Genomic DNA, 25,848 nt, shown 5'->3' with positions numbered 1-25,848 from the left:
CTTTCCAGCATGATTCACAGGGAAGTTTGTGACCCTAGATCAACAGTAGGCAAACCTTTCGCCAAATCCTAATAAGCTTAACACTCTTTGTGCAAACCCTGTGCTAAGAATGTGGTTTTATTTGTAAAATGATAAAAAACAAAAGCCATTCTTGCTGGATGTGACAGTGTCCATCTTTAATCCCAGCACTCTGGAGGCAGAGGCAGGCAGATGTTTCTGAACTGAGGGTCAGCCTGGTCTATACAGCAAGTTCCTGGACAGCCAGAACTATATAGAAAAATTTTATTTTAAATTACACATGTGTGTGTATGTTTCTCTTTTAGTTTGTACAGGCGAGTACAGGAGCCCAAGGAGGCCAGAGGCATTGCATTTTCTCTGGAGCCGGAGGTACAGGTGGGGGTGAGCTGTTCAGCATGGATGCTGGGAAACAGACTTAAATCCCCTACAAGAACAGCCAGTGCTCTTGCCTGCTGAACCATCTCTCTAGCACTGGGTGTTTAGCACCATTATTTATTTAATTATTTTTCATTTTCAAACTTTTTTATTTAATTTTATTTTATATGCATTGGTGTGAGGGTGTCAGATCCCCTGGAACTAGAGTTACAGACAGTTGTGAGCTTCCATGTGGGTGCTGGGAATTGAACCCAGGTCCTCTCTTGAAAAGCACCCAGTGTTCTTAACCACTGAGCAATCTCTCCAGACCCCTCAAACTTTTATTATTTATGTGTGTGTATGACAGGAGTGTGCCGAAGCACACAAGACACCCAGAAGAGGCATCAGGTCTCTTGTCTTCTGGCCTATGTGATAACAGACATACATACAAGCAAGCATTCATACACATAAAATAAAAAGAACAACAAATAACAAATGGATGACAACAGCTGCAGTTGACTTCTAACCTCCACACAGAAGCAGGTGTGCACGTGCAAAGCGAGTGTGTGAGCACTCGAGCGTGCTCACACACATACTAATTAAAATCAATTTTGCTGAACCTGCTCTAGACTGTTGAATGGTATCCAAACAAGTAAATAACCCAAAGATAGGGTTCCCCAAGTCAAGCACCACAACACTTGGCTGTAATCCCTTCCTTTGAAGATGGACAGTTCAGACCTGCATTTAGAAGTCACCACAGACTGCCTGTGCTCTGGTCATCCAGAATTCAGGGAGAGGAGTTGCTGAAAGCCATTTCCCATGTTTGAAGGGTCCTCTCCCATTCCTCTCAAATGCTGGCGCTTTCACATAGTCCTGAAAAGAAGAAGAAGAAGAAGAAGAGGAAAAAGAAGAAGTAGGAGAAGGAGAAAAGGAGGAGGAGGAGGAGGAGGAGGAGGAGGAGCTCAAGAGAAGCCTGGTCTACCTGAGACCTTGTCTAAAAAAAACAATAGCCAGGAAGTGGTGGCACACGCCTTTAATCCCAGCACTCTGGAGGCAGAGGCAGGAGGATCTCTGTGAGCTTGAGACCAGCCTGGTCTACAAGAGCTAGTTCCAGGACAGCCTCCAAAGCCACAGAGGAACCCTGTCTCAAAAAACAAACAAACAAACAAACAACAAAAAAAACAACAACAAAACCCCACTATCCCTACCATGTACGGTGGTCTACATTTTTAATCCTAGCACTCAGAAGGCAGAGGAAGGTGGATCTCTGTGAGATCCAGGCCAGCCTGATTTACAGAGTGAGTTCCGGGACAGCCAGGGCTACACAGAGAAACCCTGTTTCAAAAAATAAACAAAAAAGAATTTATAGAGTGGAGAAACAAACCACTTTTGGGTGTAGGGAGAGAGCATCGTGCTGAGCAGGCTTTTGGCCAGGCCTGTGGCCACTCACTTCTGTCCTTACTGTTACCTCTCTTGTCAGTACAGCATGGGAACATGGGCCAACCTGGAAAGCTAGATCTCCAGATTTGGCAAGGCTAGGGGTGCCATGGACCTCCTAAGAGAAGCTTCCAAAATATTAGGTCAGCCCTTACTGGATACATTTCCTTGTACCCTGAATGTCTAGGATCTAAGTAGTCATCCCTTCTGAGTTTCCCATTCCCATCCTTTGTCTTCAGACACTGAGAAGGAAGCCAGGAGCTAACTGTGGGCCTGTTCTTACCTGCTCTGCAGAAGGCAACGTCCACTCCCTTTCAGAGAAAGGCCTGAGTCATCTCAGGGCATGAAGAGACTCCCTAGGAGGGTAAATACCCATGTTTGTTGTACTGCTGAGAACCCAGAACACCCATAGATGACACTATCGGCATTATGAGAAGGTACTTGGTATACAGCAGGTGGTCATTAAATGGTGCCTTTAATTTCCCCACCTAGACCAGAAGAATTGCCTCATTTGGGGAGGCAGAGTTGATCTTGGGAGAGTGTAGTGAGATATCCACCCTGCCAACAATTGTAGCACTGACCAAGCCCGTTTGGGCGTGGTCACAGGTGTCACAGGTGTGGATTTCGTGGAGAGTAGTTTTAGGGTTGGGGTCCAGGCACAGGTGGCTCTCTCTTGCTTCCGGTCGGGTCGCAGATTGCAGCTGTGTGGATCCTTGGAGCAGGAACTTGAGGCGGTCATCTGTTTCCTGTGTAAGTACCTTCTCCCCGAATAAAATTATGTTAACCTATATTGAGCCTAGTCCCGTGAATCTCAATCCACACGTCTATAGGAGAGGCCTTCTTTCCAATGGACAGAGAGGTTGATGGGTGCACTGCACTGTGCATCACAAGCTGGGGTACAAGAAGTGACGTGGCTGCAGGACTTGGGCATGGCGGTTCTGCATGTCTTGCCCAATGGCCTCTTCCACTTTTCTCTTTGGTCTTGATGTCCTGGTACCCACCTCCTCCAAATCTTTCACCCCCCCACCCCAGAATAAATAGAAAGGTGGTGTGTATGCCTGCACAGGTCCAAAGGCTGCATCAGATCCCCTGCAGCTAGACTTACAGACAGAAGTGAGCCACCATGTAGGGGCTGGGAATTGAACCTTGGTACTCTACAAAGGCAGCTAGTGTTCACAGCTCAGCCATCTCTCCAGGCCCCGTGTGTGTGTGTGTGTGTGTGTGTGTGTGTGTGTGTGTGTGTGTGTGTGTGTGTGAAACAAAACAGCCCTAGCTGTCCTGGAACTCGCTGTGTAGACTAGACTGGCTTTCAACTCAGAGATCTCCATGCCTCTGCCTCCCAAATGTTGGGATTAAATGAACAAGCCACCACCTCCCATCTTAAAAATAAATCTTAAAAAAAAGAGTTGAGGGGCTGGCGAGGTGGCTCAGAGGTTAAGAGCACTGACTGCTCTTCCAGAGGCCATGAGTTCAATTCCCAGCAACCACATGGTGGCTAACAACCATCTGTTATGAGATCTGGTGCCCTCTTCTGGCCTGCAGGCATACATGCAGGCAGAACATTGTATACATATAAATAAAATCTTTTTAAAATTAAAAAAAAAAGAGTTGGGATAAACTGGTTATGATCTTGCTCTGCAAATATTCAAGGAATGAATTTTCTTCACGAAAATGGAGAGGCTAGGTCTGCATCCCCTTGCCAGTTTAATCCGAAGCCCAGGTTGTTTGTTGCAATTCTAACCGTGTCCACCAGGTGGCACATGAGCACGAAATTGCCTTGGCCATTTTCAAGATTTGAAAGGGTGAGTCTTTTTTTGTTTTGTTTTGTTTTTGTTTTTCCGTGACAGGGTTTCTCTGTGACTTTGGAGGCTGTCCTGGAACTAGCTCTTGTAGACCAGGCTGGTCTTGGACTCACAGAGATCCACCTGCCTCTGTCTCCTGAGTGCTGTGACTAAAGGTGTCCACCACCACCGCCGGCAAAAGGATGAGTCTTAATAAAAATTAAGAAAACACAGCAAATGTGATTTTTTTGGTCAAATTTTATTATTTTTGTATGTGTTCTTGGAATTTCGGTGTGTTAAGAGCATGTTTGTCAGGCGTTAGTGGTGCATGCCTTTAGTCCCAGCACTTGGGAGGCAGAGGCAGGTGGATCTCTGTGAGTTCAAGGCCATCCTGGTCTACAGAGCGAGTTCCAGGACAGGCTCGAAAGCAATACAGAAAAAACCCTGTCTCGAAAAAAAAAAGAAAGACACATGTTTGTGTGGGTGCACATGTATGTGCGCTCCTGACTTTATCCTCAAGGCATTATCTTTACTATATTTTGAGACAGGGTCCCCATTGGGACATGGTACTAGCCAGAGATCCCCAAGGGTCTGCAGCACTGGGGATAACAAGCCTGTGTCTCTATGCATGACTTTCTACAAAGTCAGGTTCTTGCATTTGCTCTGCACACATCTGACCCACTTAGCCATCTTCCTAGCCCTGTGTATGGAACCTATGTAGCCAAGGCTAGTCTCAAATTACATCAATAATCCTGCCTCAGCCACCTAGAGTGCTAAAATTAAAGTTTGTGAGTTCCCTTGTTGTAAAGTATATTTTTACACTCTTCCTTCCTTCTTCCTTTTTCTTTCTTTCTTTTTTTTTTTCTTTTGGTTAAGATTTCACTGTAGCCTGGCTATCCTGGAACTAGCTCTTGTAGACCAGGCTGGCCTCAAACTCACAGAGATCTGCCTGCCTCTGCCACCAATGCAGGGCATTAGTTGGGGTTTCTATAGCTGTGATAAACACCATGTCCAAAGGAATTTGGGGAGTAGAGGGTTCTTTCTTCTTATACTTCCAGGTCACACTCCATCATAGTGAAATCAGGGCAGTTCCTGAGGGCAGGGACTGATGCAGAGGCCATGAATGGAGGTGCTTACTGGCTTGCTTCCCATGGTTTGCTCACTTTGTTTTCTTTTATACCTTAGACCTACCACCACAATGGGCTGCACAAGAAAATGTCCCATAGGCTTCATTACAGACCATGGAGGCATTTTCTCAGTTGAAGTCCCCTCTACTCTAGCTTGTGTCAAGTTGAGATCTAACCAGGACAGTGGGCATTTCATTTTTTTTCCCAGTAAACAAATTGCTTTGTTGTTGTTGTTTTGTTTGTTTTTCAAAACAGAGTTTCTCTGTGTAGCACTGGCTGTCCTGGAATTCAATATGTAGAACAGGCTGGCCTCGAAATCACAGATCCACCTGCCTCTGCCTGGGATCAAAGCTATGCACCACCATGCCCAGCTTTTTTTTTTTAATTTATTTAACTTTATTTTATGCACATTGGTGTGAAGGTGTCAGATCCCCTGGAACTGGAGTTACAGACAATTATGAGTTGCCATGGGAGTCCTGAGAATTGAACCTGGGTCCTGTGGAAGAACAGCCAGTGCTCACTAATGCTGAGCCATCTCTTCAGCCCTGTCAGCTTCTTTTTTAAAGTAAGGTCTTGTGTAGCCCAGGCTGGTCTTGAATTCCCAATAGCTGAGAATTATCTTAAACACCTGATCCTCCTGCCTCCACTTGCTAGATGCTGAGATTACACAAGTGTGCCACCATGCTGGGCAGGGGTATGTACTTTCTTAGGTAGGGCTAGGAGAAAAAACAGAGTTTTCTAAAATAAAAAAAAAATTAAGATGCATGTGATTGTAAGCTGTCCCCTGCTGCAGACCCCAGAAGGCTCTGTGTAGCCACTGAAGGATGAAGCCTTCAGGGAAAAGGATGGAGCCACAGTTCCTGGGAACTCTGCATAGTAACCAGACAGCCTGGAGAGTGTCCTAGCCTGCTCCTCAGGGAACTGTGGTCCAATCCCTGTCTTCCTCATGAATACATATGAGTCCCCAGATGTCAGCTGAACCCACTCCTTCCTGCTCAAACACCACAAAATCCTCTCTCTCTTTCTTCCTTGCTCATTCCCCCAATAGCTGGCGTCATCTTCAGCTCTACGCTTCAGAACTGGTAAAATAACGTTCATATTGCATTTCAGGGCCTGAGGACACACCCATAGAATGTTCCAGAGCTTAGCACCTCCAAAAGGAAACCGGCTTCTAGTAGTGGTTTCCCAACTATGTCCCCAGCAATAATAGATAGTCCCATGACTATGAAAATAACAAGGGCTGAGGAAGGCACTCAGTGCACTGCATAGCTTGTGACCTCCAGCACAGAAAAGAAAGGAGGAAAAGAGGCTGTAAATGCAGCTCAGTGGATAGAGTGTTTGCCCAGCAGCTGTGAAGAGCTGGGTTCAAGCCCCAGCACTATGTAGCTGTGGTGGTACACACATGTACCACCAGCTCTTGGGAGGCAGAGGGAGAGGGCTCTCAACAAGTTCAACCTGGCCTACATAGTGAATGCCAGGCCAGCTAAGGCTGTATATAGAAGCACCTCAGGAGAAATCAAAGAGGAAGACAAAGAGAGAGAGAAAGAGGGACAGACAGACAGACAGACAAGAGAGAGACAAATATCGACTGAGACATTGAACTTACCCAAAGGTCTGACAGATAAGTGCGATGGATGTGATACATTGCTATCATGAAGTGCTCAGGCTGAGCATGGTACCTCACACCTGGAATCTCAGTGTCTGGGAGGCTGAGGCAGGAGGACTGCCTTGAGTCTGAGGCCAGCCTGAGGTACAGATTGAGACCATTAAACAAACGCCGGGCGTTGGTGGCACACACCTTTAATCCCAGCACTCGGGAGGCAGAGGCAGGCGGATCTCCGTGAATTCGAGACCAGCCTGGTCTACAAGAGCAAGTTCCAGGACAGCCTCCAAAGCCACAGAGAAACCCTGTCTAGGAAAACCAAAACCAACCAAACAAACAAACAAAAACAGCAGCAACCACACACAGCAAGTAAGAAGGCCCCCAGCTTTTTTTTTTGTTTTGTTTTTTGTTTTTTGTTTTTCGAGACAGAGTTTCTCTGTGTAGCTTTGGAGCCTATCCTGGCACTCGCTCTGGAGACCAGGCTGGCCTCGAACTCACAGAGATCTGAGGCCCCCAGCTCTTATTTTTTTTTGTAATTAAGAATAAAGGCATGGATGTGTGCATATATACACACACATACTTATACACACATATACACACACGCACACACATTACATACTTATACATATACTCACACACAAATAATAATAAATCAAATAAATCCAGCCACAAAGTTGTGCTGGTTTTATGCTTTTCATAAGAAATGTACAGGCAAGCCCTGAGAAGCAGAAGTTAATGGAGATAAAGGGCAAAGGCAGTGATGGACACTTTCTTTGGGGGCTAACAAGAGTGTTTACAATTAGATTGTAAACAGGAATGGTTTGGACACGTTACTGTGAATACATTTCTTTCTTCCTTTCTTCTTCTTTTTTTTTTTTTTTTTTTTTTGGTTTTACAAGATAGGGTTTCTTAGCCAGGCAGTGGTGGCACACACCTTTAATCCCAGCACTCCAGAGGCAGAGGCAGGGGGATCTCTGTGAGTTCAAGACCAGCCTGGTCTATAAGAGCAAGTTACAGGACAGCCTCCAGAGCCATAGAGAAACCCTGTCTTGAGCACCTCCCCACCCCCCACCCCCCAAAAAAGACAAGGTTTCTCTGTGTAGCCCTGGATGTTCTGGAACTCACTCTGTAGACAAGGCTGACCTTGAACTCAGAGATCTGCCTTCCTCCACTGCTCAGCTAATACATTTCCTAAAAAAGGTTGTCACATTTGGCACACCAGAAATGGTGAAATTATATGGTATGAATATGGCCCAATGGAGCCTTTATGTAAATTTTGCATTGGGCATTAAACTAAGAATTTATGTACTATAGGGGGCTAGCAAAGTTGGCTCCCTGGGTAAAAGGGCTTGGAGGGAGAAAAGCAACTCCGGCAGTTATCTTCTGGCCTCCAGATATACCATGGACATGCTCCTGCCATGTAAATAAATAAATGTAATAAAAAGTTATGAACTTTATTGTAATTATGCTCCAATAAAATGTAAAATAACACAAACCAATCGTACCTTTGTCCCAGCAGTTTTGGAGAAGGCAGGTAGAAGATGAGAAGGTCTCTAGGGTGGAGTACTACTTGCATTGCCAGGGATCCAGAAAGTCACTCCCTGATAGAGAATACAAAGGAATCTGGGGCTGGCAAGATGGCTCCCAGGATGAAGGTGCTTGCTGCCAAGCCTGACGACCAGGGTTCAGGCCACATGGTGGAAGGAGAGAAATGATTCATAAAAAATGTCCTCTGACCTCCACATTCATGCCCAACTCCACACCAACATCATCCTTATTACACACAACGCAAGCACTAATGAATAAAATACATCAAAATTTGGTATTTCTTTTTTATTTCATTTTATGTGCACGTTTGTGTGTGTAAGGGTGTTGGATCTCCTGGAACCGAAGTTACAAGCAGTTATAAGCTGCCATGTGGGTGCGGGAAATTGAACCCAGGTCCTCTGGAAGAGCAGTCAGTGCTCTTAACCACTGAGCTTCTAAAATACATTTAAAAAGGGAATTCTGTTCTATAACAAATCTGAAGTCTGGCATGGTGGTTCATGTCTTCTTATTCTTATTCTTATTCTTATTCTTATTTTCAAGGCAAGGTTTTTCTGTGTAACAGCGTTGGCTGTCCTGGAACTCACTCAGTAGACCAGGCTGGCCTCGAACTCACAGAGACCCATCTGTCTCTGCCTCCCAAGTGCTGGGATTAAAAGGCATGCACCATTGCTGCCTGGCTAGGACGGTAACTTTTTTTTTTTTTTTTTGGTTTTTCGAGACAAGGTTTCTCTGTGTAGCTTTGGAGCCTATCCTGGCACTCGCTCTGGAGACCAGGCTGGCCTCGAACTCACAGAGATCTGCCTGCCTCTGCCTCCCGAGTGCTGGGATTAAAGGCGAGCGCCACCAACGCCCGGCAGGACGTAACTTTTAATGCCTATCTCGAAGGCAGCAAAAAACAAAAGCATCAACTGGAAGAAACTGGAGTTAAACCCCACAGGCACCTTGCTGTAATTCGTCGAGGGTACAGACTTTTCCGAAGTGAGTCCTTGTCCAGTCCAAGCTGGGCACCAGGTCAGCGAGCGGTCTGCAAATCTCAGCAGCTGCTGGGAAGTCAGAGGGAGGAAGGGAAGTGGCCAGCAGCAAGAACCAGGAGCAGAAGCTTCCTGTCAGGGAGAGCCTGGAGCCTTGAGCTGAGGTGGGGGTTGGGGTGGATAGTAGCCAGTGTGGGGGGTAGGAGGCATGACAGCCTTGGCTAGGTGCTCCCTCCCTCAGCGTGACAGAGCCTTGAGCCTGGCTGGGCTGGGAAAGGCAGGGCACCACCTACCCTGGGGCTTTATCCAAATTCCACAGTCAGTGTTGAAGCAGGCAGAGCCAGGAGAGATGTTTAGATTATGACATTCAGATTCAGTTAATCTGCTACACATGTGGAGACAGAGGGCTATCCAAGACCAGATATTAATTTTAAATGCTTTTAGTAGCATATGTTTCGTTTTGACATTTTCACACGTGTATTTGTATTTGATCATGTCCACCCTGGCTTACCCTCTTGCAACCTCCCTTCTACTGTTCCCTTTCCTTTTCTCTACCAGCCCCCTTCTCCGTTCATGTGTTTGTTTATTTTAGACAGGGTCTCTTTATGTAGCTCTGGCTGTCCTAAACTCCCCGAGACTCCTCTGCTTCTGCCTCCTGAGTGTGGGAACAAAGTGGGCACCACCAGCTCAGGCTGTTGATTTATTTATTTTGGACATAGGGTCTCACTATGTAAACCAGGCTGGCCTAGAACTCAGAGATTTTCCTGTCTCAGCCTCTCTAGTGCTGGAATTAAATGTGTTTGCCACCACACTGAGCCCACAACTTTAATTTTTAACAAATCCAAACGGTTAAGCAGAGCCTGGGCTGGTCTGCGTCCTGGGCTGTCCTTTCTTTCCCCTGTAAACTCGGAATTCAAAGGAGCCTCTGAGTCACTTTCACAGGGAGGGTAGTGAGTTGTTTCCAGGAGACAGGGCTGCCATTCTCTTGTTTATTTCTTCTGAATGTATTTATATCACGTTGGGAACATGTGGGGCATCTGGAACTTTCCTCCCCTCCCGATGGGAATGTTAAATGTTGCCGTCACCTTCGGAAAAGGTTTGCCAGTTAAAAACAAAACAAAACAAACCCCAGAAACATGGGTAATGACAGCAGCAGAGCCAACAGTGAGCCCATAGTTCTTTTTTCTTTTCCTTTTTTTTTTTTTTTTCCAAGACAGGGTTTCCCTGTGTAGTTTTGGAGGCTGTCCTGGAACTAGCTCTTGTAGACCAGGCTGGCTTCGAATTCACAGAGATCCACCTGCCTCTGTCTCCCAAGTGCTGGGATTAAAGGTGTGTGCCACCAACCTGGCTGAGCCCACAGTTCTAATTTCAAATATTTGAAAGAAATAAAAACATACAGCAATTATATGGGTGAGGTAGCATAAGCCTGCAAACCCAGTACTTGGGAGATGGAGGCAGGAGGATATTGAGTTTAAGGTCATCCTTGGTGCATAGGCAGTTGAGGCCAGAGTGCTGGGATTAAAGGTTCGAGCTTCTGTGCTCTGCTTTTCTGTTACATTTTAAAAACATTTTATTTCCAGACCGTGTGGCACATGCCTTTAATCCCAGGCAGGCAGATCTCTGTGAGTTCCAGCCTGGTCTACAGAGCGAGTGCCAGGATAGGCTCCAAAGCTACATAGAGAAACCCTGTCTCGAAAAACCAAAAACCAAAAAAAAAAAAAAAAAAAAAAAAAAAGGAGGTTGAGGAGGTTGTGAAGCACCTGTTGTGCTGAGACCCAAAGTCGGGTCCTCTATAAGGACAGCAAGCGCTCCTAACTGTGGAGCCATCATCTCCCCATCCACACAGCTTAGGTGTGCCCTTTGCAGTTTATATGCCAGGTTAGACTTAGAATTTTCCCTTTTGTATCCATTAGGTATGAGATGCTCCACCAAGGCAGGAGACTTTGCTGTCACATAGGAGTCTCCGGCGCCTCCAAGAGGTCTGGCACGAGGAAGCGTTAATGACAAGGATGGCGAGTGGCTATTAACAGCCCATGACAAAGCACAAACGCCACTCACCGTCTTATTGGGCACATCGGGAATGTTTGCCCAGTATTAGTCAGGCAATCAATGCACGAGCCGGCAGAGAGGTCGGCTTCCAGATGTGAGAAGCCCCGCCCCTGAGCGCCGTGAGCCAATGGGGGATGAGGAGGCGGACCAGAGAGAGCGGCAGCGCTGCCGTCCAGTAGGTGTCCTGTATTGCCTCACGGCCATCCAATGGGCGTGCCCCTCGGCGACGGTGGGAAGCGGCCCGGTGGCTGGGCCGTTGTTGGCGCGGGGCGGCCGAGGCGGCTGTGGCGGCGGCGTTCCCGCTGGGCTCCGAGGTGAACGTGGGCGGGGGGTGGGGCGAGGCGGGGCGGGTGGCGGCGGCCGAGGCCGAGGCTCGCGGCGGGGGGCGGAGGCGGAGGCCCGGCCCGCTCCAACCGCTCCGGCCCGCGGAGAGCAGAGCGGCCGCTCCCCGAGGCGCCGCCGTGGCGTGTGGCCCGGCCTGCCTCCGCCTCCCCGGGCCTCCCGCTCGCAGAGCCTTCCCCGCTGTCGACAGAGGTCCGTCGGTCCGTCCGCCCGGCAGCCCGCTTTGTCTGCGAGGTTTCACTTAGACACTCACCTTAGGTTACCTAGTTTCATTGCTTGTTTTCCAGGCTCTGCTACATTGGACTCTTTAATTCGTTAAATAGGCTCAGTTGCCAGGGTACCGAGAATGGCAGGTGACTTGACAGTGTCCAGATCAGCCTGGCCCCTTGTTAGCAGTCAGTACCTACATCTATTTTTGTGTCAAGGGAAGGAGTGATGTAAACATTGGCGCTGCAAGAGAAAGGGCTGGAGCGGATCGCCTTTGCCTGGCGTGCCCGGGTGGGAGGGCTTCAAATTTGACAGAGAAAAAACATGGTAGGCCCCATCTCAACTAAGTAGGTAGCGTCACAAGTCATCCTGTTCCTTTTTCCTTTTAATACGATGTACCAACATGAGCTCTCTGTTGCTTTTTTTTTTTTTTTTTTTTTTTTTTTTTTTTTTTTTTTTGGTTTTCTGAGACAAGGTTTCTCTGTGGCTTTGAGGGCTGCCATGGAACTAGCACTTGTAGACCAGGCTGGTCTCGAACTCACAGAGACCCAACAGCCTTTGCCTCCTGAGTGCTGGGATTAAAGACGTGAGCCACCACTGCCTGGCTTTTATTTTTTTAATAGGGTATAATGTATCCCAAGTTGGTTTTGAACTTAACTAACCATGTTGCCAAGAAGGTTTTGAATTTTTGATTTTTGTTGTTTTTTTTTTTTTGCCCCCATTTCCCTAGTGGTAAGATTACAGGCATGTACCATCATGCCCAGTTTTATGGCTGGTCAGGGAACACAGGGCCCTGTACCACCTGAGCCCCAGCCTAGGTTCCTCACGTCGATGTACCCCTGCCAAAAGTATAGCATGAGTTTAATCCCAAGAAAACATCAGACAAACCCAGACTGAAGGTTTTTCTACAAAATAACTAGCCAATAGCTAGTACTAACTAGCTGAATTAGCCGTGAGAGAGAAAAACTAGAGCACTTTGAAGTCAGAGTGAGGAGCAACATCTAAGTGCTTTATTTGTCCCAGGGCTGAAACTGAACCAGAAAAGGGGTTGGTGGCCTCACTGCCATCTGGATAAAGTCTGTAGATTAGTTAGTTATTTTTAAAGTTAATATTAGGATTTAAGAATGTTAACTTTTGCTGCAGTTGACTGAAGGGCATAAAGGAGGTCTTTGTATTGTAAGCTTTTTTGTAAGTATTTTTTAAGTTGGAAATTCAAGAAAAATGAGAAGGAATGCCCCAAGTTTTCATTCTCTTGCATGTCATCCCTAAAGCAGAAATGAAACAGAAAGTGATACCTCTTCCTTTGCATTTGTCAGGAAGAGCTAAGATGGCTGAGTTTGCAGATGACCAGGCTGCCCGGCTGTGTGACAACTGGTAAGACATGGAATCTGAAGGTCTGACATGAGGCCATGGCAGCTCTGTAAAGACTTGGGTATTTTATTTGCAGGTTGTGACCCTAAACGGTGTAAGTCATTGTAACTCAAGCCTTTTAACTATTTGGGTGAATGGTTTAGGACTTGACAGGGAAGTTTCTCTGGTGTACTAAAGATTGGAATGGATGGAGCTGGGACTTGGGGCTCTGTCCTGCCCTTAATGAATTTTGACTTAGCAAGATAGGACTTGGGCTGGAGAGATGGCTCAGTGGTTAGAGCACTGCCTGCTCTTGCAGAGGACCCAGGTTTGGTCTCCAGTGCCCAGTGGGTCACAACCATCTGAAACTCTAGTTTTAGGAGATCCAAAGGCCTCTGGCCTCTCTGGACACCGGGCACACATGTGTACAGACATGCATGCAGGTAAAGCAACCATAGATAGAATAAAAACAACAACAACAACAAAAAAAAACAACTTGAGAGCCGGGCAGTGGTGGCGCACACCTTTAATCCCAGCACTTGGGAGGCAGAGGCAGGCGGATTTCTGTGAGTTCGAGACCAGCCTGGTCTACAAGAGCTAGTTCCAGGACAGCCTCCAAAGCCACAGAGAAACCCTGTCTTGAAAAACAAAACAAAACAAAACAAAACAAAAAAAGTCGGGCGTTGGTGGCGCACGCCTTTAATCCCAGCACTCGGGAGGCAGAGGCAGGCGGATCTCTGTGAGTTCGAGGCCAGCCTGGTCTCCAGAGCGAGTGCCAGATAGGCTCCAAAGCTACACAGAGAAACCCTGTCTCGAAAAAACCAACACCCAAAAAAAAAAAAAAAAAAAAAACACTGGAGCTGAGTGGTACATGCCTTGATCCTAGCTCTCAGGAGGCAGAGGCAGCAAGATCTTTGTGAGTTCCAGGACAGCTTGGTCTACAGAGGCTTATACAGGTAGTCCCATCTCAAAAGAAAAGAAACAAACAAAAAACCCAAAAAGCCCATTGGATTCGTTTGGATCTTCACTCTTTTTGAAGGTGGGGAAAGGTAGAGGTTGGGATTGTGCACAGCCTTATGTTTGGTAGGCACACTCTATTATTGAGCCCCTACAGCGTTTATACACATATAAGAAGCCAACTGCTTTTTTATATGTCCCCAAAGTATGCTATTTTATTTCTTCTTCTTCTTCTTCTTCTTCTTCTTCTTCTTCTTCTTCTTCTTCTTCTTCTTCTTCTTCTTCTTCTTCTTTCTTTTCCTCTTCCTCCTCCTCCTCCTCCTCTTACTCTTCCTCCTCCTGCTCCTGCTCCTCCTCTTTTTTTCTTTTTGAGACAGGGTCTCACTGGCTGGCCTGAACTCTCTGCAGACCAGGATGGCATTGAACTCAAAAGTCCATCTCTCTCTGCCAGTGTGGTGAAAGGAAGGATTTCCCTGAGTGGTCTCAGATGCTGGCTTGGAGTGCTTGGGTGGTGGAAAAGTTAACAGGATGGACTTTTTCTTTTCTTTCTGATGTGGGGAGTGTTTGAAGACAGGGTCTTGCTATGTAGCCCAGGCTGGTCTGGGATTGGACATGTAGCCTCCAGAGCTCTTGGGATGACAACAATGAGTCACATGCTGGGCTTTTCTTTTTGCAGTGGTTCATGTAACTCAGGTTAGTTTCAAACTCAGCAAATAGCCAAAGATATAGACCTTCTATCTTTACTTTCTGGTTTCGAAGGTGTTAGCTTCCTACTGTTTGGAGCTACAGTATTAACTCTTCTTTTCCAGTACTGGGCAGCAAACCCAGGGCTTCTCTGGAAGCAGCAGACCAGAGGACTGGGATTAAAGACATATGACACCATGGGTCTTCACTCCCCCCTTTTTTCCTTTCCGTGCAGGGCATTAAACCTGGGACAGGAAACAAACTCCTAAGGCAGCCATGTTTAATTGTTATCATGTCATGGTTAAAGACTCTGGTGAGGTCTGTGCCACACAGTCTTGAATGCTAAGCTTAGTATTTTCATGTTTTTAACCCAAATGTTGAAAGAGAAATGTATGTATGTATGTATGTATGTATGTATGTATGTATGTATATTTTTTATGTGAGATGTGAGTGCTACTTCACACCCATGGTCAGAGGACATCTTGTGGGACTTGGTTTTCTATTTCCATCTTGCTGTGCCTTTGCCTACTGGAATAAGAAGTAGGCAGGTAGGTGAGAGTAGCTGCTTCCTGGTGTGGCTTTCTCAAGAATTTCCCTCTTCATTTGAGACAAGGATTTTTTTTTTTTTCTTTTGAAACAAGGTTTGAGTAGCTTTGAGTTTGGTTTGTAGCCTAGTGTAGCTGCAAGTTATGATTTTCTCACCTTTGTCTCCTGAGTGCTAGGATTATAGGCATGCATCACTGTTCCTGGCTCCACTAATACACATACATTCTCTCAAGATTTGTTTAATTTATGTGTGTGAATGGTTTGTCTGCATATATGTGTGTGCCTCGTGCCTATGGTGACCAGAAGAGAGTGCTGGATCCCCTGGGACTGGAGTTACATGTGATAGTGAGCTACCCTGTAGTTTTGGGAACTGACCCTGGGTCCTATGCAATAGCAATGAGTGAGCGATCTTATCCTCTGAGCCATTGTTCCAGCCTCTTCACTAACACTTATGAAAACAAAAGAAGATGTGTGCATGTGTGTACATGTGTGGCGGGTGTCTTGCCATTTCAGCAAGATTGGCTGGTCACAAGCCCCAAATATGCCTGTCTCTGCCATGACACCTGGCTTTTACATGTGCCTGGGAATCTAAACTCAGGTGTTGTGCTGGCACAGCAAGCACTGTAGCTACCAAGCAGAGCTGCATCACGGTGTGTGTGTTCTGTGCTTCACATACCACAAGGCGGTGGAGGGGATGCTGAAGGAGAGACTGCTCTGCTGGCGAGGGTGTGAGCAAAGCACTTCTCTGCTGCTTTCCTCTGTTCAGCTTTGAGCAGAGCTGTGGCTGCTAGACCTGCCCTCAGGGATAAAGGGCACATTTTAGAGAGTGGCTTTCTACTGGCGCTCCCTACCTGCCACTTTAGACTCCAAGCATCATTTGCATATCTGTGTAGGTCAGTGGCTCCATCATCATTGGCATGGATAAAATAAGAAAATGTGATTTGAGAAGCAAAATGACATTTGGCTGAAACATCCTGATTTTCAGTCTGTTCTAATTTGAAGGAGTCTGAGGCCTGGGACTGTGTATAAATAACTGTGCTAAGGGAGTTCAAGCAGCACAAGGGAGAAGCTGGTGAAAACAAGGTTACCCAGAGCAGAGCAACTAAAAGAAAAAGCTTAGCATGGCAAACTGACCTGCTGGCCTGTGTGAGGAATTGTTTTCATCGCCTGTAACTCCAGCTCTGGGAATCACACGCCTCTGGTCTCCACAGGCACCTGCCCTCATGTGTACATACCCATACATACATGCATGTAAAAAATAATAATAATAATAAAACTGTGCTGGGCAATGGTGGCGCACTTTTTTGGAATCAGTTCTCTTTCTACCTACCATGTGGATCCTGGAGATCAAATTTAGGTTGCTAGGCTTGGCAACAAATACTTTCGTTCACTGAGCCATCTCATCAGCCCCTGAAATTTCTTGTGGTTACCTCTTTTCATATGGTATCTAACATTCCAGGACATGGAAGTATCAGGGTTAGAAGGCTCCCTGAAATTAAGAGGCTGAGGAAGGAGTTCCAGGCCAACCAAAGCTACACTAACAAGAACCTGTCTCAAAAGTAAAACAGTAGCAAATAAACAGAAATAAAAATTGTTAGCCAGGCAAGGTAGGCCATACCTCCATTTTCTTTTTTTTTTTAACATTTTTTAGATTTAATTATTGATATGTATACAGCATCTGTCTGTATGCCCGCAGGCCAGAAGAGGGTGCCAGATTTCATTACAGATTGTGAGCCACCATGTGGTTCCTGGGAATTGAACTTAGGTGCTCTGGAAGAACAGCCAGTGCTCTTAACCTTTGAGCCATCTCTCTAGCCCCAATACCTCCATTTTCAATACTCAGTAAGCTAGGGCAGGAAGGTTACTATGAATTTGAGGACAGTCTGTGTTCCAGAACCTGTCTCAAAAAACAAGCAGGGAGCTCTCTACACTCACTCTTTACTCTCTCTCTTCTTCGCTCTCTTTCACCTACGTGCTCTGCTTCTCTATGGTGACCGGCCATGGCGGTCAGCCATTACCCCTGTTTCTCTTCTCTCTTAGTCTCCCTACTCTACCGGGCCTCTAATAAACTGGTTAACATGTTTAAAAAAAAAAAAACAGGGCATGGTGGTCCACACCTGCATAGTGACTTGAGGCCAGCCTGGGCTACATGAGATCCTTTGTGAAAAGACAAACACAAAACCAAATGGTTAATGGAGACAAAGACCTACAGGACAGGTGTCCATGTGCTGCCACTGTGTGAGAAAAGTCATCGATCACTTAGTAATACTTGCCTTTTTCTTTGGCTTATTTCTGTAGCAAAAAGGAAATCCCCGTGTTTAATTTTACCATCCATGAAATCCACTGTCAGAGGAACATTGGTGTGTGCCCTGTCTGCAAGGAGCCATTCCCCAAATCCGACATGGACGTTCACATGGCCACAGAACACTGTCAGGTGAACTGCCCATTCCCAGATGTGCAATGGGAGAGCATGTTGTTACAGAGCCACTTGACTGATTCTTTTCATCCTAGGTGACATGCAAATGTAACAAGAAGTTGGAGAAGAGACAGTTAAAGCAGCATATGGTTAGTCTCACCCTGGGAAGGAGGGATTTCTGGGGCCAGGCCTGCTGAGACCAGAGCCACATGCAGCAAGAAACCCTGTACACAGCCTGTTCTCACCAGCTCTCATGTAGACCCAGGCTCAGGGCCCAGGTGAAACTTTGGCTGACTCCTGCCAGATGGGATTGTCTAGCTCCTGTACTCCCTCCCTTTGGAACTTTGTTTTTCCCCCTTTGGAACCAAGTCTATCTGTCCAATGGGATTAACCTATTCTGTGGCTTATTCTCTGTTGAAAATTGGCTTTTCCTTTAATTTTTTAGTTGTTTTTAGTTAGTGTGTGTAATGGGCTGTGTGTGTGCCACAGTGCACATGTGGTGTCAGGGTAACTTGTGGGAGTCGGTTCTTCTACTATGTAGGTCCTGGATCTCAAATTCAGGCTGCCAGCTTTGGCCGCAAGCACCTTTATTGCAAATCCATCACACATGTCCTGCAGCTCATAATTCCTAGACAGCATAGCCTTCCAGCCAGGGTTGGAGGAGAAGCCTGAAGTAGATACTTAGTTTTCTTGCCCTGTGTTGAACTCCAGCATCTCTGCATATAATAAGTGCCTTCCCACCTTGCCTTGCAGGAAACTGAGTGTCCTCTGCGGCTTGCTGTCTGCCAGCACTGTGATCTGGAGCTTTCTGTTCTCAAGCTGAAGGAGCACGAAGATTACTGTGGTGCCCGGACAGAGCTGTGTGGCAGCTGTGGGCGCAATGTGCTTGTGAAAGAGCTGAAGACTCACCCTGAAGTCTGTGGGCGAGTGGAGGAGGAAAAGAAAAATGAGGCTGCCCTCCCTCCTGATGCCTACGATGAGCCTTGGAATCAGGATGGAATCTGGATTGCATCCCAGCTCCTCAGACAAATTGAGGCCCTGGACCCTCCCATGAGACTCCCTGGAAGGCCCCTGAGAGCCTTTGAGTCGGACCCTTTCCACAGTAGGCCTATCAGCCAGAGGAACACTACAGCCCATTTTCCAATTCAGAATAATCTGTGTGAGTTGGGCTTAGCCATAGAAAATGGGAGTAAGGCCACAGTTCTAGACAAAGGGCAACAGGACCTTGGAGCCAGTAGATCTAGATGTTAGAAACATGACAGTCACGGGTGACACTGGCAAGGATACCAGATTTGCCTGTACAGCAGGAATGATGGAACCTTGTCATATGCTATTGCTGTTAGGATTGATGTGGTAGGCCTCACAGTGTCCTTAGTCCCTGAGGCACCTGCAGCATGCCCTCAGGTTGTTAGCAGGGCTCACCAGCACAGGGAGTGGTGAGGCTCAGGTTGTCTAGGCAGCCTGACTGTTTAATCATAGTGCAGATAAGATGTGAGCAGTGTTTAGCACAGTGCCTGTCTAAGTAACACTGCTGACTAGTCATTTGTTTTTGATCCTAATGGAGTGTTGTCTTATGCAGATGTCAGGTTCAGAGGTCTCTGAAGGCAGAGGTTGCTAGTGGGCCTGCAGGTTTCTGTTAGTTTGACAGCTTGTCAGGCATGGATGGTGGCAATCTCTAATGTGCTAATGAGTCGTTTTCTTCCCAGTTGAAGAACAAGAAAGGCAAGAAAGGAATAGAAGCCGGCAGTCCCCAAAAGAGAGTGGTGAAAATAATGCACACTTGGACTTCATGTTGGCCCTGAGTCTGCAGAATGAAGGACAGGCCTCCAGCATGGCAGAACAGGGCTTCTGGGGGTCTGTGCCTGAGGCTGACCCAGCACATGGTGGGCCCACTTCTCTGAGTGACATAAAGGGTAGGTTTGCTTATTCTGCATAGACTACATTTTTTTGTTATTTAATTTTTATGACTGTTTTGCTTGTTTGTATGCATGTGCACCATGTGCATTCAGTGCCTTGGGAGGCCAGAAGTACCCAGAACTGGAGTTCAGGTGCCAGGAAGAGAACCTAGGTCCTCTGCAAGAAGAGCAAGTGCTCTTAACCATGGAGGGGTCTCTCCAGCCCCTCCCTGTCACCACAGTTTCTGTTAGTCTTACATTACTCATATAAAATTGAAATACTGGGCTGTGAGATAGTTCAGTGGGTAGAGGCACTTGTTGCCAAGACCAGGGTCCTGGGTTTGGAACCAACTCCCATAAGTTGTTCTTTGATACCACGTGAGCCCCATGGCATGGCTGTACCATCTCCCAGTACAAACACAAATTTAAAATAAATAAGAGTATTAGTGCTGGGTATTGCAGCACGTGCTGGGCATTGGTGGCGCATGCCTTTAATCCAGCACTAGGGAGGCAGTGGCAGGCGGATCTCTGTGAGTTCCTGGGCAGCCTCCAAAGGAGATAGGAGAAATCCTATCTCGAAAAAACCAAAAACCAAAACAAAACAAAAATAGCGTCCTTTTTCCACACAGTCTTTCCCAAACTTAGAGAATTTCTTTGTCCTGTGAACCCTCCCCTGAAACAAGAGTTTATTTTGTGTCCTTTTCATGGCACTTCAGCAGCCCTCTTGCCCCAAGTCAGACTTGTGTGACAGATCCCCTAAGGTGAAAAGATTGACTGCACTTCTTGTTCCTGTGGCGGCAGGTGCAGCTGACGAGACTCTGCTGCCCTGTGAGTTCTGTGAGGAGCTGTACCCAGAGGAGCTGCTCATTGACCACCAGGTGTGTATTCTTGACAGCTTCAGACAGGAAGGTGAGCAGGCTGTGCTCACTGGCACAAGCCACCAGAGGCCTTGTGACCACAGTGCCTATGGTGAGGTGTAACTACTGCTACCATATGGCTGCAGCACTCAGCCTCATCTTCTTAGGCTCAAATGACCTTTCTGCGAATCGTCCCAAGTGGCATATAGCACTGTGCCTGGTTATAAGGGGGCCATGTTTCCCTTTGTACTTGGTCTGTGTACTGAGCCTAGGCCCGCATTTATCAGGTGCCAACTAGTCTCAGCTTTGGTAAAGGGACATACCTTGCTCTCAGAAATTGTGTCAAACACTTTGAATACATCTATTGTTTGGGCCTTTAACAAGGATAAAAAGACTATTTGGCCTTTGTTTTATCATGTGGTCATGGGCGGTGTGTGATGGTGCGGGTGCAGTAGAGAACAGCAGATCATGGAGGTGCTGTGGTGCTCTCTGGCCTCTCCAGCACCACACTTAGGGGGGTCAAAGGAGTTTCTTAGAGAAAATGTTTTAGCAGTATAATTTTTCCTTAACCTCTTTTCATTTTTTAACATGTTTTTTGAATGACAGACAAGCTGCAACCCTTCACATGCCTTACGTTCACTCAATACTGGCAGCTCTTCCATCAGGGGGGTAGAGGATCCTGGTGTCATCTTCCAGAACTTTCTACAGCAGGCCACAAGTAACCAATTAGACACTTTAGTGGGCATGAGCAACACAGCTGCTGTGGAAGAGAGCATCATCATCCCCTGTGAGTTCTGTGGGGTGCAGCTGGAAGAGGAGGTGCTGTTCCACCATCAGGTGAGAGTCCCTGGAGGCTGCCCTCTGGTGTCCCTGTGGGTCATCTGGGAGGGCAGTTGATGCTCTCCACCCTCACTTTGCCCTCAAGAGCCCTGATTTCTAGCAGCTGAGACCATGGCATCTGCATCTGAGACTGCATTTGAGCAGAGGGATGAGGGGCATCCCCTGAGAGTGGAGGCTCTCCTGTCATGCTATTGGAGAGTTGTGTCCATGGGACTTGGGCTCCAGTTCCGGCTTTCCATGTGCTAGCCTGGTTCTACTCACGTGAGCCTCTGGAAGGAAAGGGGCTACATTACATACTCTAAAGTCCTTTTCCAGTTTTCCAGTCTGGAGCTCCAGGCTGTTTGTGGAATATACTTTTCTTTCCTCCTCAGTCACATTTTTTATGAAGTCAGCAGTGCAGGCATCACTTTTCTTTGCTTTTTGTACACCTCAGATTTCAAGGGCACACCTTCTGTTTGTCCTCTAGGAGACAGGAATAAGCTACCACTCCAACATTCCAGCCAAAGCCCTTTTCTCACCTCTCAACCAGCCTCGGGAGCCCCTAATGGTGGTCCATTCCCAGGGTCTGGCTTCCTCTTTGTCTCAGTGTCCCCATGGGACAGCCTGCTGCTGTTCTCCCCAATAATCTCAGCATTCATTTTTTGTTTTTTTGTTTAGGACCAATGTGATCAACGCCCAGCCACAGGAAACCACCATGCAATGGAGGGCATCCCTACACAGGATTCCCAGCCTGAAGACACTTCACCAGAGCTGCCCAAGAGGCTGGTCAAACATCAGGGTATCAGCTGGGGCTGAGCTAGGCTACACAGCACTGCTGGCTCAGGCCTGCTTCCCAGTTCTCATCTCTCTAGGGGCTTACCTGCATCACTAGTTGGCATGCATGAAGGTCTCCTGGGGACCTTCTGAGGCTAAGTGGTCCCCACATGACCCCTAGCTGTCCTCAGTGCAGATTTTATAGGGTTATGGCTTCAGAGATAGCTGTGAGTCAATGTGGTGACATGTGACTCCTGACTGCCTTATTATTGTCTGTCTGGGCACAGAACTGTTTCTGAAACATCCCAGCACAAAGCCAGTTACTAATTACCCTTCAGAGTTTGGTGGCATCCATTTGCTGTTCATCTAGGAGGCTGTCTTTGAGGGTTGGGAAGTCAGCATGTAGAGTCGCAGCTGTTAATGGGGAGCAGTTGTCTGTTGTCTCCCTGAATCTAGCACTAACAGCTAGAGTAGCCTTTCCCCTAAAGCCATCACCGCCTTCTCTTCCCAGGAGACCCATCTTCAGGCTACATGGATGTCAAGCAGGAAGCAGCAAAAGGCTCCACCTGCTCGCTGTCTCCCAGCAGAACGATGAACAATGTGACTACCTGTAACCCCAGATCTGAGTGCCAGCCTAGCCCTCCTCGTGTGCTGAAACTCAACAACTCAGACAGCCAGGATAGAGGGCAGAGTCGGGGCAGCCAGAATGGGCCTGTAGCATCTGGGCATGCTCCAGTGATCCACTCTATTCGAAATATCTATCCAGAAAACCTTGTGCCCTCTTTTCCTCATGGGCCCTCTGGGAGATATGGAGCTAGGTAAGCAGCAGCCCCAGCATGGGTGGGGGCTGATAGTGGCTGAAGAGAGCATGAATGGGCAGTCTGGGGCTAGCGAGATGGCTCAGTGGGTAAAAACACTTGCTGTAAAAGCCTCATGACTTGAGTTGAATCCTCAGAATTCACCTAGGTAGAACAGAAAAACCAGGTCCACATAATTGTCCTCTGAACGCCATATACACCAGCATACATTGCACACATGCAGAGTAATTAATACAATGAGTCCAACGTGGTCCACAGGACAAGAAAGGACTTTGCCTTTTTCTGCAGTGGTGCTGGGGGTGGAACCCAAGACCGCATGCTTGCTTGGCTCATGCTTTAACTGTTCCTCCCACTTCCATTGCGGGGTCTGTATTTTGCCTGTGTTGCCACATCTGCTGTGCACAGGGGTTTGTTGTGCTGATGTCTCCTCCTCCAGTCCCCACATCTCACTCAGCAAGCTGACTCCTGATCTTTTTCTGCAGCGGGAGGAGTGAAGGTGGTCAGAGCTCTCGGGTTACCCCTACAGCTGCCAGCTACCACAGCAGAGCCCCAAAGGTAACTTGGGCAGATGCAGACATGGGTGGGGCTGGTGGGTTGTGAGTTGAGAACTTGAACTCCTAATGGCTTTTTGTGGGGAAAGCTGTCTGGGACTCTCCTTGCTTAGTCTTCCCTTGTATATGCAACAGGCAAAGCCTCCAAAGCAACAGGGAGCGGGGGATGCAGAGGAAGAGGAGGAGTAATGCTGACTATGGGGGCCCTTCCCGCCCACCCCTATGCTTAGCGGCACGTGCGTGCTGGTGCAGTGTCCAACTGCCTCTTAGGCTCGTCAAGAGGAGAGACTCCAGGTTTTCATTTTTCCCAGGTTATGGCCATTTTGTGTCTTTGAGATTGTGCTGTGCGTGTTTGGGTTTGAGGGAGGGCTAGCTGGGAGACCCTGGCTGCTACTGTTTGACAGTAGTGAGATGAGTGCATTTGTGGCCCTCTTGGCTCATAAGGGCTCCATCCTTAGACAGACTATCACCACCACTGCTTCTGGTGCTTTGTGGTCCTGGTGGACAGAGAGGAGGGTTCTGGGAATCTCAGCTACCAGTGAATCAATTCTCTCCCTGGAAGGGCCTGAGCTTGGGTTTGCAGCATGTTAGGGACAAGTTGAGATGCACGCACATGGACTGGAGGCCACTTTGGTGCTTGTGGGTCACTCACCACCCTGTTCCTGATGGGGAATGTACTGCTTTGTTCTCGATGCCCCCACCAGGGCCACGCCTGCCCTCATGAGGACTGAGGTTCCAGCCCCTTCCCGTTTTATTTTACTGTTCTAATTATCTATTTCCTTGTAATAGAAATAAAGTTTGTATCCAGAGCTCAACTGAGGCTTGTGGTTCTTTTATAGAGGTGGTGGAGTGTGCAGTCTCATTTAGCCTAGGCTGGCTTTGAACTTGCAGTCTTCACAATCTACTGTAGGAAGTGGGCTCTTTGTTGGATATCCAGCATAGGCTCCTTTGCTCCTCAACTTAATTGCTGGCAGTTTCCTCCGAAATTTGTCCTTTGGATCAAACTCAAAGGTTCACTGCAACTATGGAAGTTGGGGCCTAGAAGCAAAACACAAATCCTGAATCCCAAAGGGAGCTCTGCCTTTGAAGGACAACCAGTCCTGCTACAGCACTCCTGGAAGAACTGCCACCTCCATAGATGGAGCATGGGTGACCATGTGACTGTGCCACTAATGTCAGCAGTCCTCAGTGAGACATACTGTAGCCAGATATGCCACTCAGTCATACCTCACCAGACCCACAAAAGGTGGTTAGCTCACAAAAGCCGTTCTCAGGTGAAGGGCTTCTGTGTCACTGCTGTTCTGTGACTTCAAAGAGGAGTGAGGCTGGAGCCTGCCAGGAAGTAGAACTCTCACCCCACAGGATGCCATGTGGATGAGACATGTAAAATGACAGCAGATAGGTTTGTGGATGATTTGTAATCTGCTGTCCTGAATGTCTCATGGATACACTTTTTAGTTTCATGTGTAAGTACTTCTAAAAACTAAAGCAAGCTGAGGACAGCTACAAATAAAGATTTCCCATATTCTCAGGAGCCTGTGCTTTATCCCAGTCATCTGGTATTCACAGCCATGGTTCCAAGCCATTCCTGTTCTTGTCCAAACTCTCGTGTATCCTTAGTGTCGTTTTGGAGCCTGTCTTGGAACTCGCTCTGTAGACAGGCTGGCCTCGAAATCACAGAGATACACCTGCCTCTGACTCCCGAGTGCTGGGATTATAGGCGAGTGCCACCACCATCCAGCCCAAATTTCATTATTTATTTATATTTTTCGAGACAGGGTTTCTCTGTATTTTGGAGTCTGTCTTGGAACTTGCTCTTGACCAGGTTGGCCTCAAACTCAGAGAGATCCGCCTGCCTCCGCCTCCTGAGTGCTGGGATCAAAGGAGTGTGCCACCATCGCCCAGTGAGGTGCAGATATTATATATCCTTTTTTTTTTAAGTATATATTAGTTATAGGAAATGGACTTACAACTTTTTCATACATAAAATGTACATTTTGTGTGGAGCTGAACTGATGTCTCACTGTGTAGTCCTGGCTGGCCTGGAATTCACTATGTAGACCAGACTGGCCTTGAACTTGTGGCAATCCTTGCTCTCCTGAGTGCTGATATAAGTAGTGCCTATGCCCTGCCATATAATGAACTCTGATCATAGTTACATCCATGTTATTTTTCTTTTTCTGGGGGTGGTGGTGGTGAGAGACAGGGCATCATGTAGGTTGGCCTTGTGCTTTCCCTTTTCCTCTGCAGGGAACCACCATCCCTCACCCCATTTGAGCTTAGTCCTTTGCTGGTAGATGATGACTGGAAGCCTGTTCCAGTTGTCTGTCTGCTGCAGTCTGGTTTGGCTAGGGTTAGAAGGCTTCTGTCATTTTCTAGGTTACAAAGTTTCCCACTCTGACACAAGGCTGATTTTCTCCTGTGAAGCTCTGCACTCTCCTAGGATTGGAAGTCCACTGTCTGTGGCCTGTGCTGCATCCATCTACAGAGCACCCTCTGCTGGAGACCCATGTCCCACACCTCTTCAGAACTTTCTGGACTCATTTAGACTGTGTTGGCTTTTTCAATGCACTCCTGGACTGATCCTAACAATTTTAAATGTCCTTTTGTCTTTTTGTTCTCCATAGATTTCATCTTTTAACTGTTTTGATGCTTCTGTCCTCTCAGGTCTGTTTCTGGGTTTGGGATGTCTTGTGTCTGTTGTCTACTTCCTGCTTAGACTCCCACTCACCATGTCACGATGG

The 25,848-nt window shown here is 47.3% G+C and overlaps 1 protein-coding gene, 1 long non-coding RNA gene and 1 other non-coding gene across 5 annotated transcripts; 2 read left to right on the top strand and 1 right to left on the bottom strand.

Moving 5' to 3' along the window:
• The first annotated feature begins 1,108 nt into the window (after positions 1 to 1,108).
• LOC113835506 lies at positions 1,109 to 1,242 on the top strand. The gene has a single exon (XR_003485094.1). It is a non-coding gene; the product is annotated as a small nucleolar RNA SNORA71 (small nucleolar RNA).
• Positions 1,243 to 6,161: 4,919 nt separating this feature from the next.
• LOC103161889 lies at positions 6,162 to 8,992 on the bottom strand. Of its 2 annotated transcripts, none has more exons than XR_004769503.1 (3): positions 8,810 to 8,992; positions 7,826 to 7,921; positions 6,162 to 6,462 (listed from the first exon to the last, which is right to left on the bottom strand). It is a non-coding gene; the product is annotated as an uncharacterized LOC103161889 (long non-coding RNA). The 2 variants fall into 2 exon arrangements; XR_003485075.2 differs by lacking the exon at positions 6,162 to 6,462 and adding an exon at positions 7,420 to 7,733.
• A 2,073-nt stretch (positions 8,993 to 11,065) lies between these two features.
• Positions 11,066 to 23,919, top strand: Trafd1 (TRAF-type zinc finger domain containing 1). 2 transcript variants are annotated; one of them, XM_027414101.2, is made up of 12 exons: positions 11,066 to 11,202; positions 12,754 to 12,811; positions 17,273 to 17,408; positions 17,486 to 17,539; positions 18,144 to 18,549; positions 19,097 to 19,303; positions 20,087 to 20,163; positions 20,749 to 20,979; positions 21,640 to 21,760; positions 22,247 to 22,553; positions 23,036 to 23,108; positions 23,240 to 23,919. In XM_027414101.2, exons 2-12 carry the CDS (start codon positions 12,765 to 12,767, stop codon positions 23,291 to 23,293), a joined length of 1,713 nt encoding a protein of 570 aa, XP_027269902.1. In that variant the 5' UTR covers positions 11,066 to 11,202; positions 12,754 to 12,764; the 3' UTR covers positions 23,294 to 23,919. The 2 variants fall into 2 exon arrangements, with proteins under 2 accessions (XP_027269902.1, XP_035299180.1); XM_035443289.1 differs by lacking the exon at positions 11,066 to 11,202 and adding an exon at positions 11,398 to 11,422.
• Positions 23,920 to 25,848: the final 1,929 nt, after the last annotated feature.

The sequence above is a fragment of the Cricetulus griseus genome, chromosome 4, assembly GCF_003668045.3.
Source record: "Cricetulus griseus strain 17A/GY chromosome 4, alternate assembly CriGri-PICRH-1.0, whole genome shotgun sequence".
Lineage (NCBI taxonomy): Eukaryota > Metazoa > Chordata > Mammalia > Rodentia > Cricetidae > Cricetulus > Cricetulus griseus.
The sequence above is the reverse complement of the archived record's forward strand: the minus strand, read 5'-3'. Positions and strand labels throughout refer to the sequence as shown.

Excerpts from the sequence above, each read along its gene's own strand:
- Trafd1 (XM_027414101.2), top strand. The coding sequence starts at position 12,765 with ATGGCTGAGTTTGCAGATGACCAGGCTGCCCGGCTGTGTGACAACTG. Across the intron at positions 17,540-18,143 it reads GACAGTTAAAGCAGCATATG|GAAACTGAGTGTCCTCTGCG; the intron begins GTTAGTCTCACC and ends CTTGCCTTGCAG. Across the intron at positions 21,761-22,246 it reads GAGGCTGGTCAAACATCAGG|GAGACCCATCTTCAGGCTAC; the intron begins GTATCAGCTGGG and ends TTCTCTTCCCAG.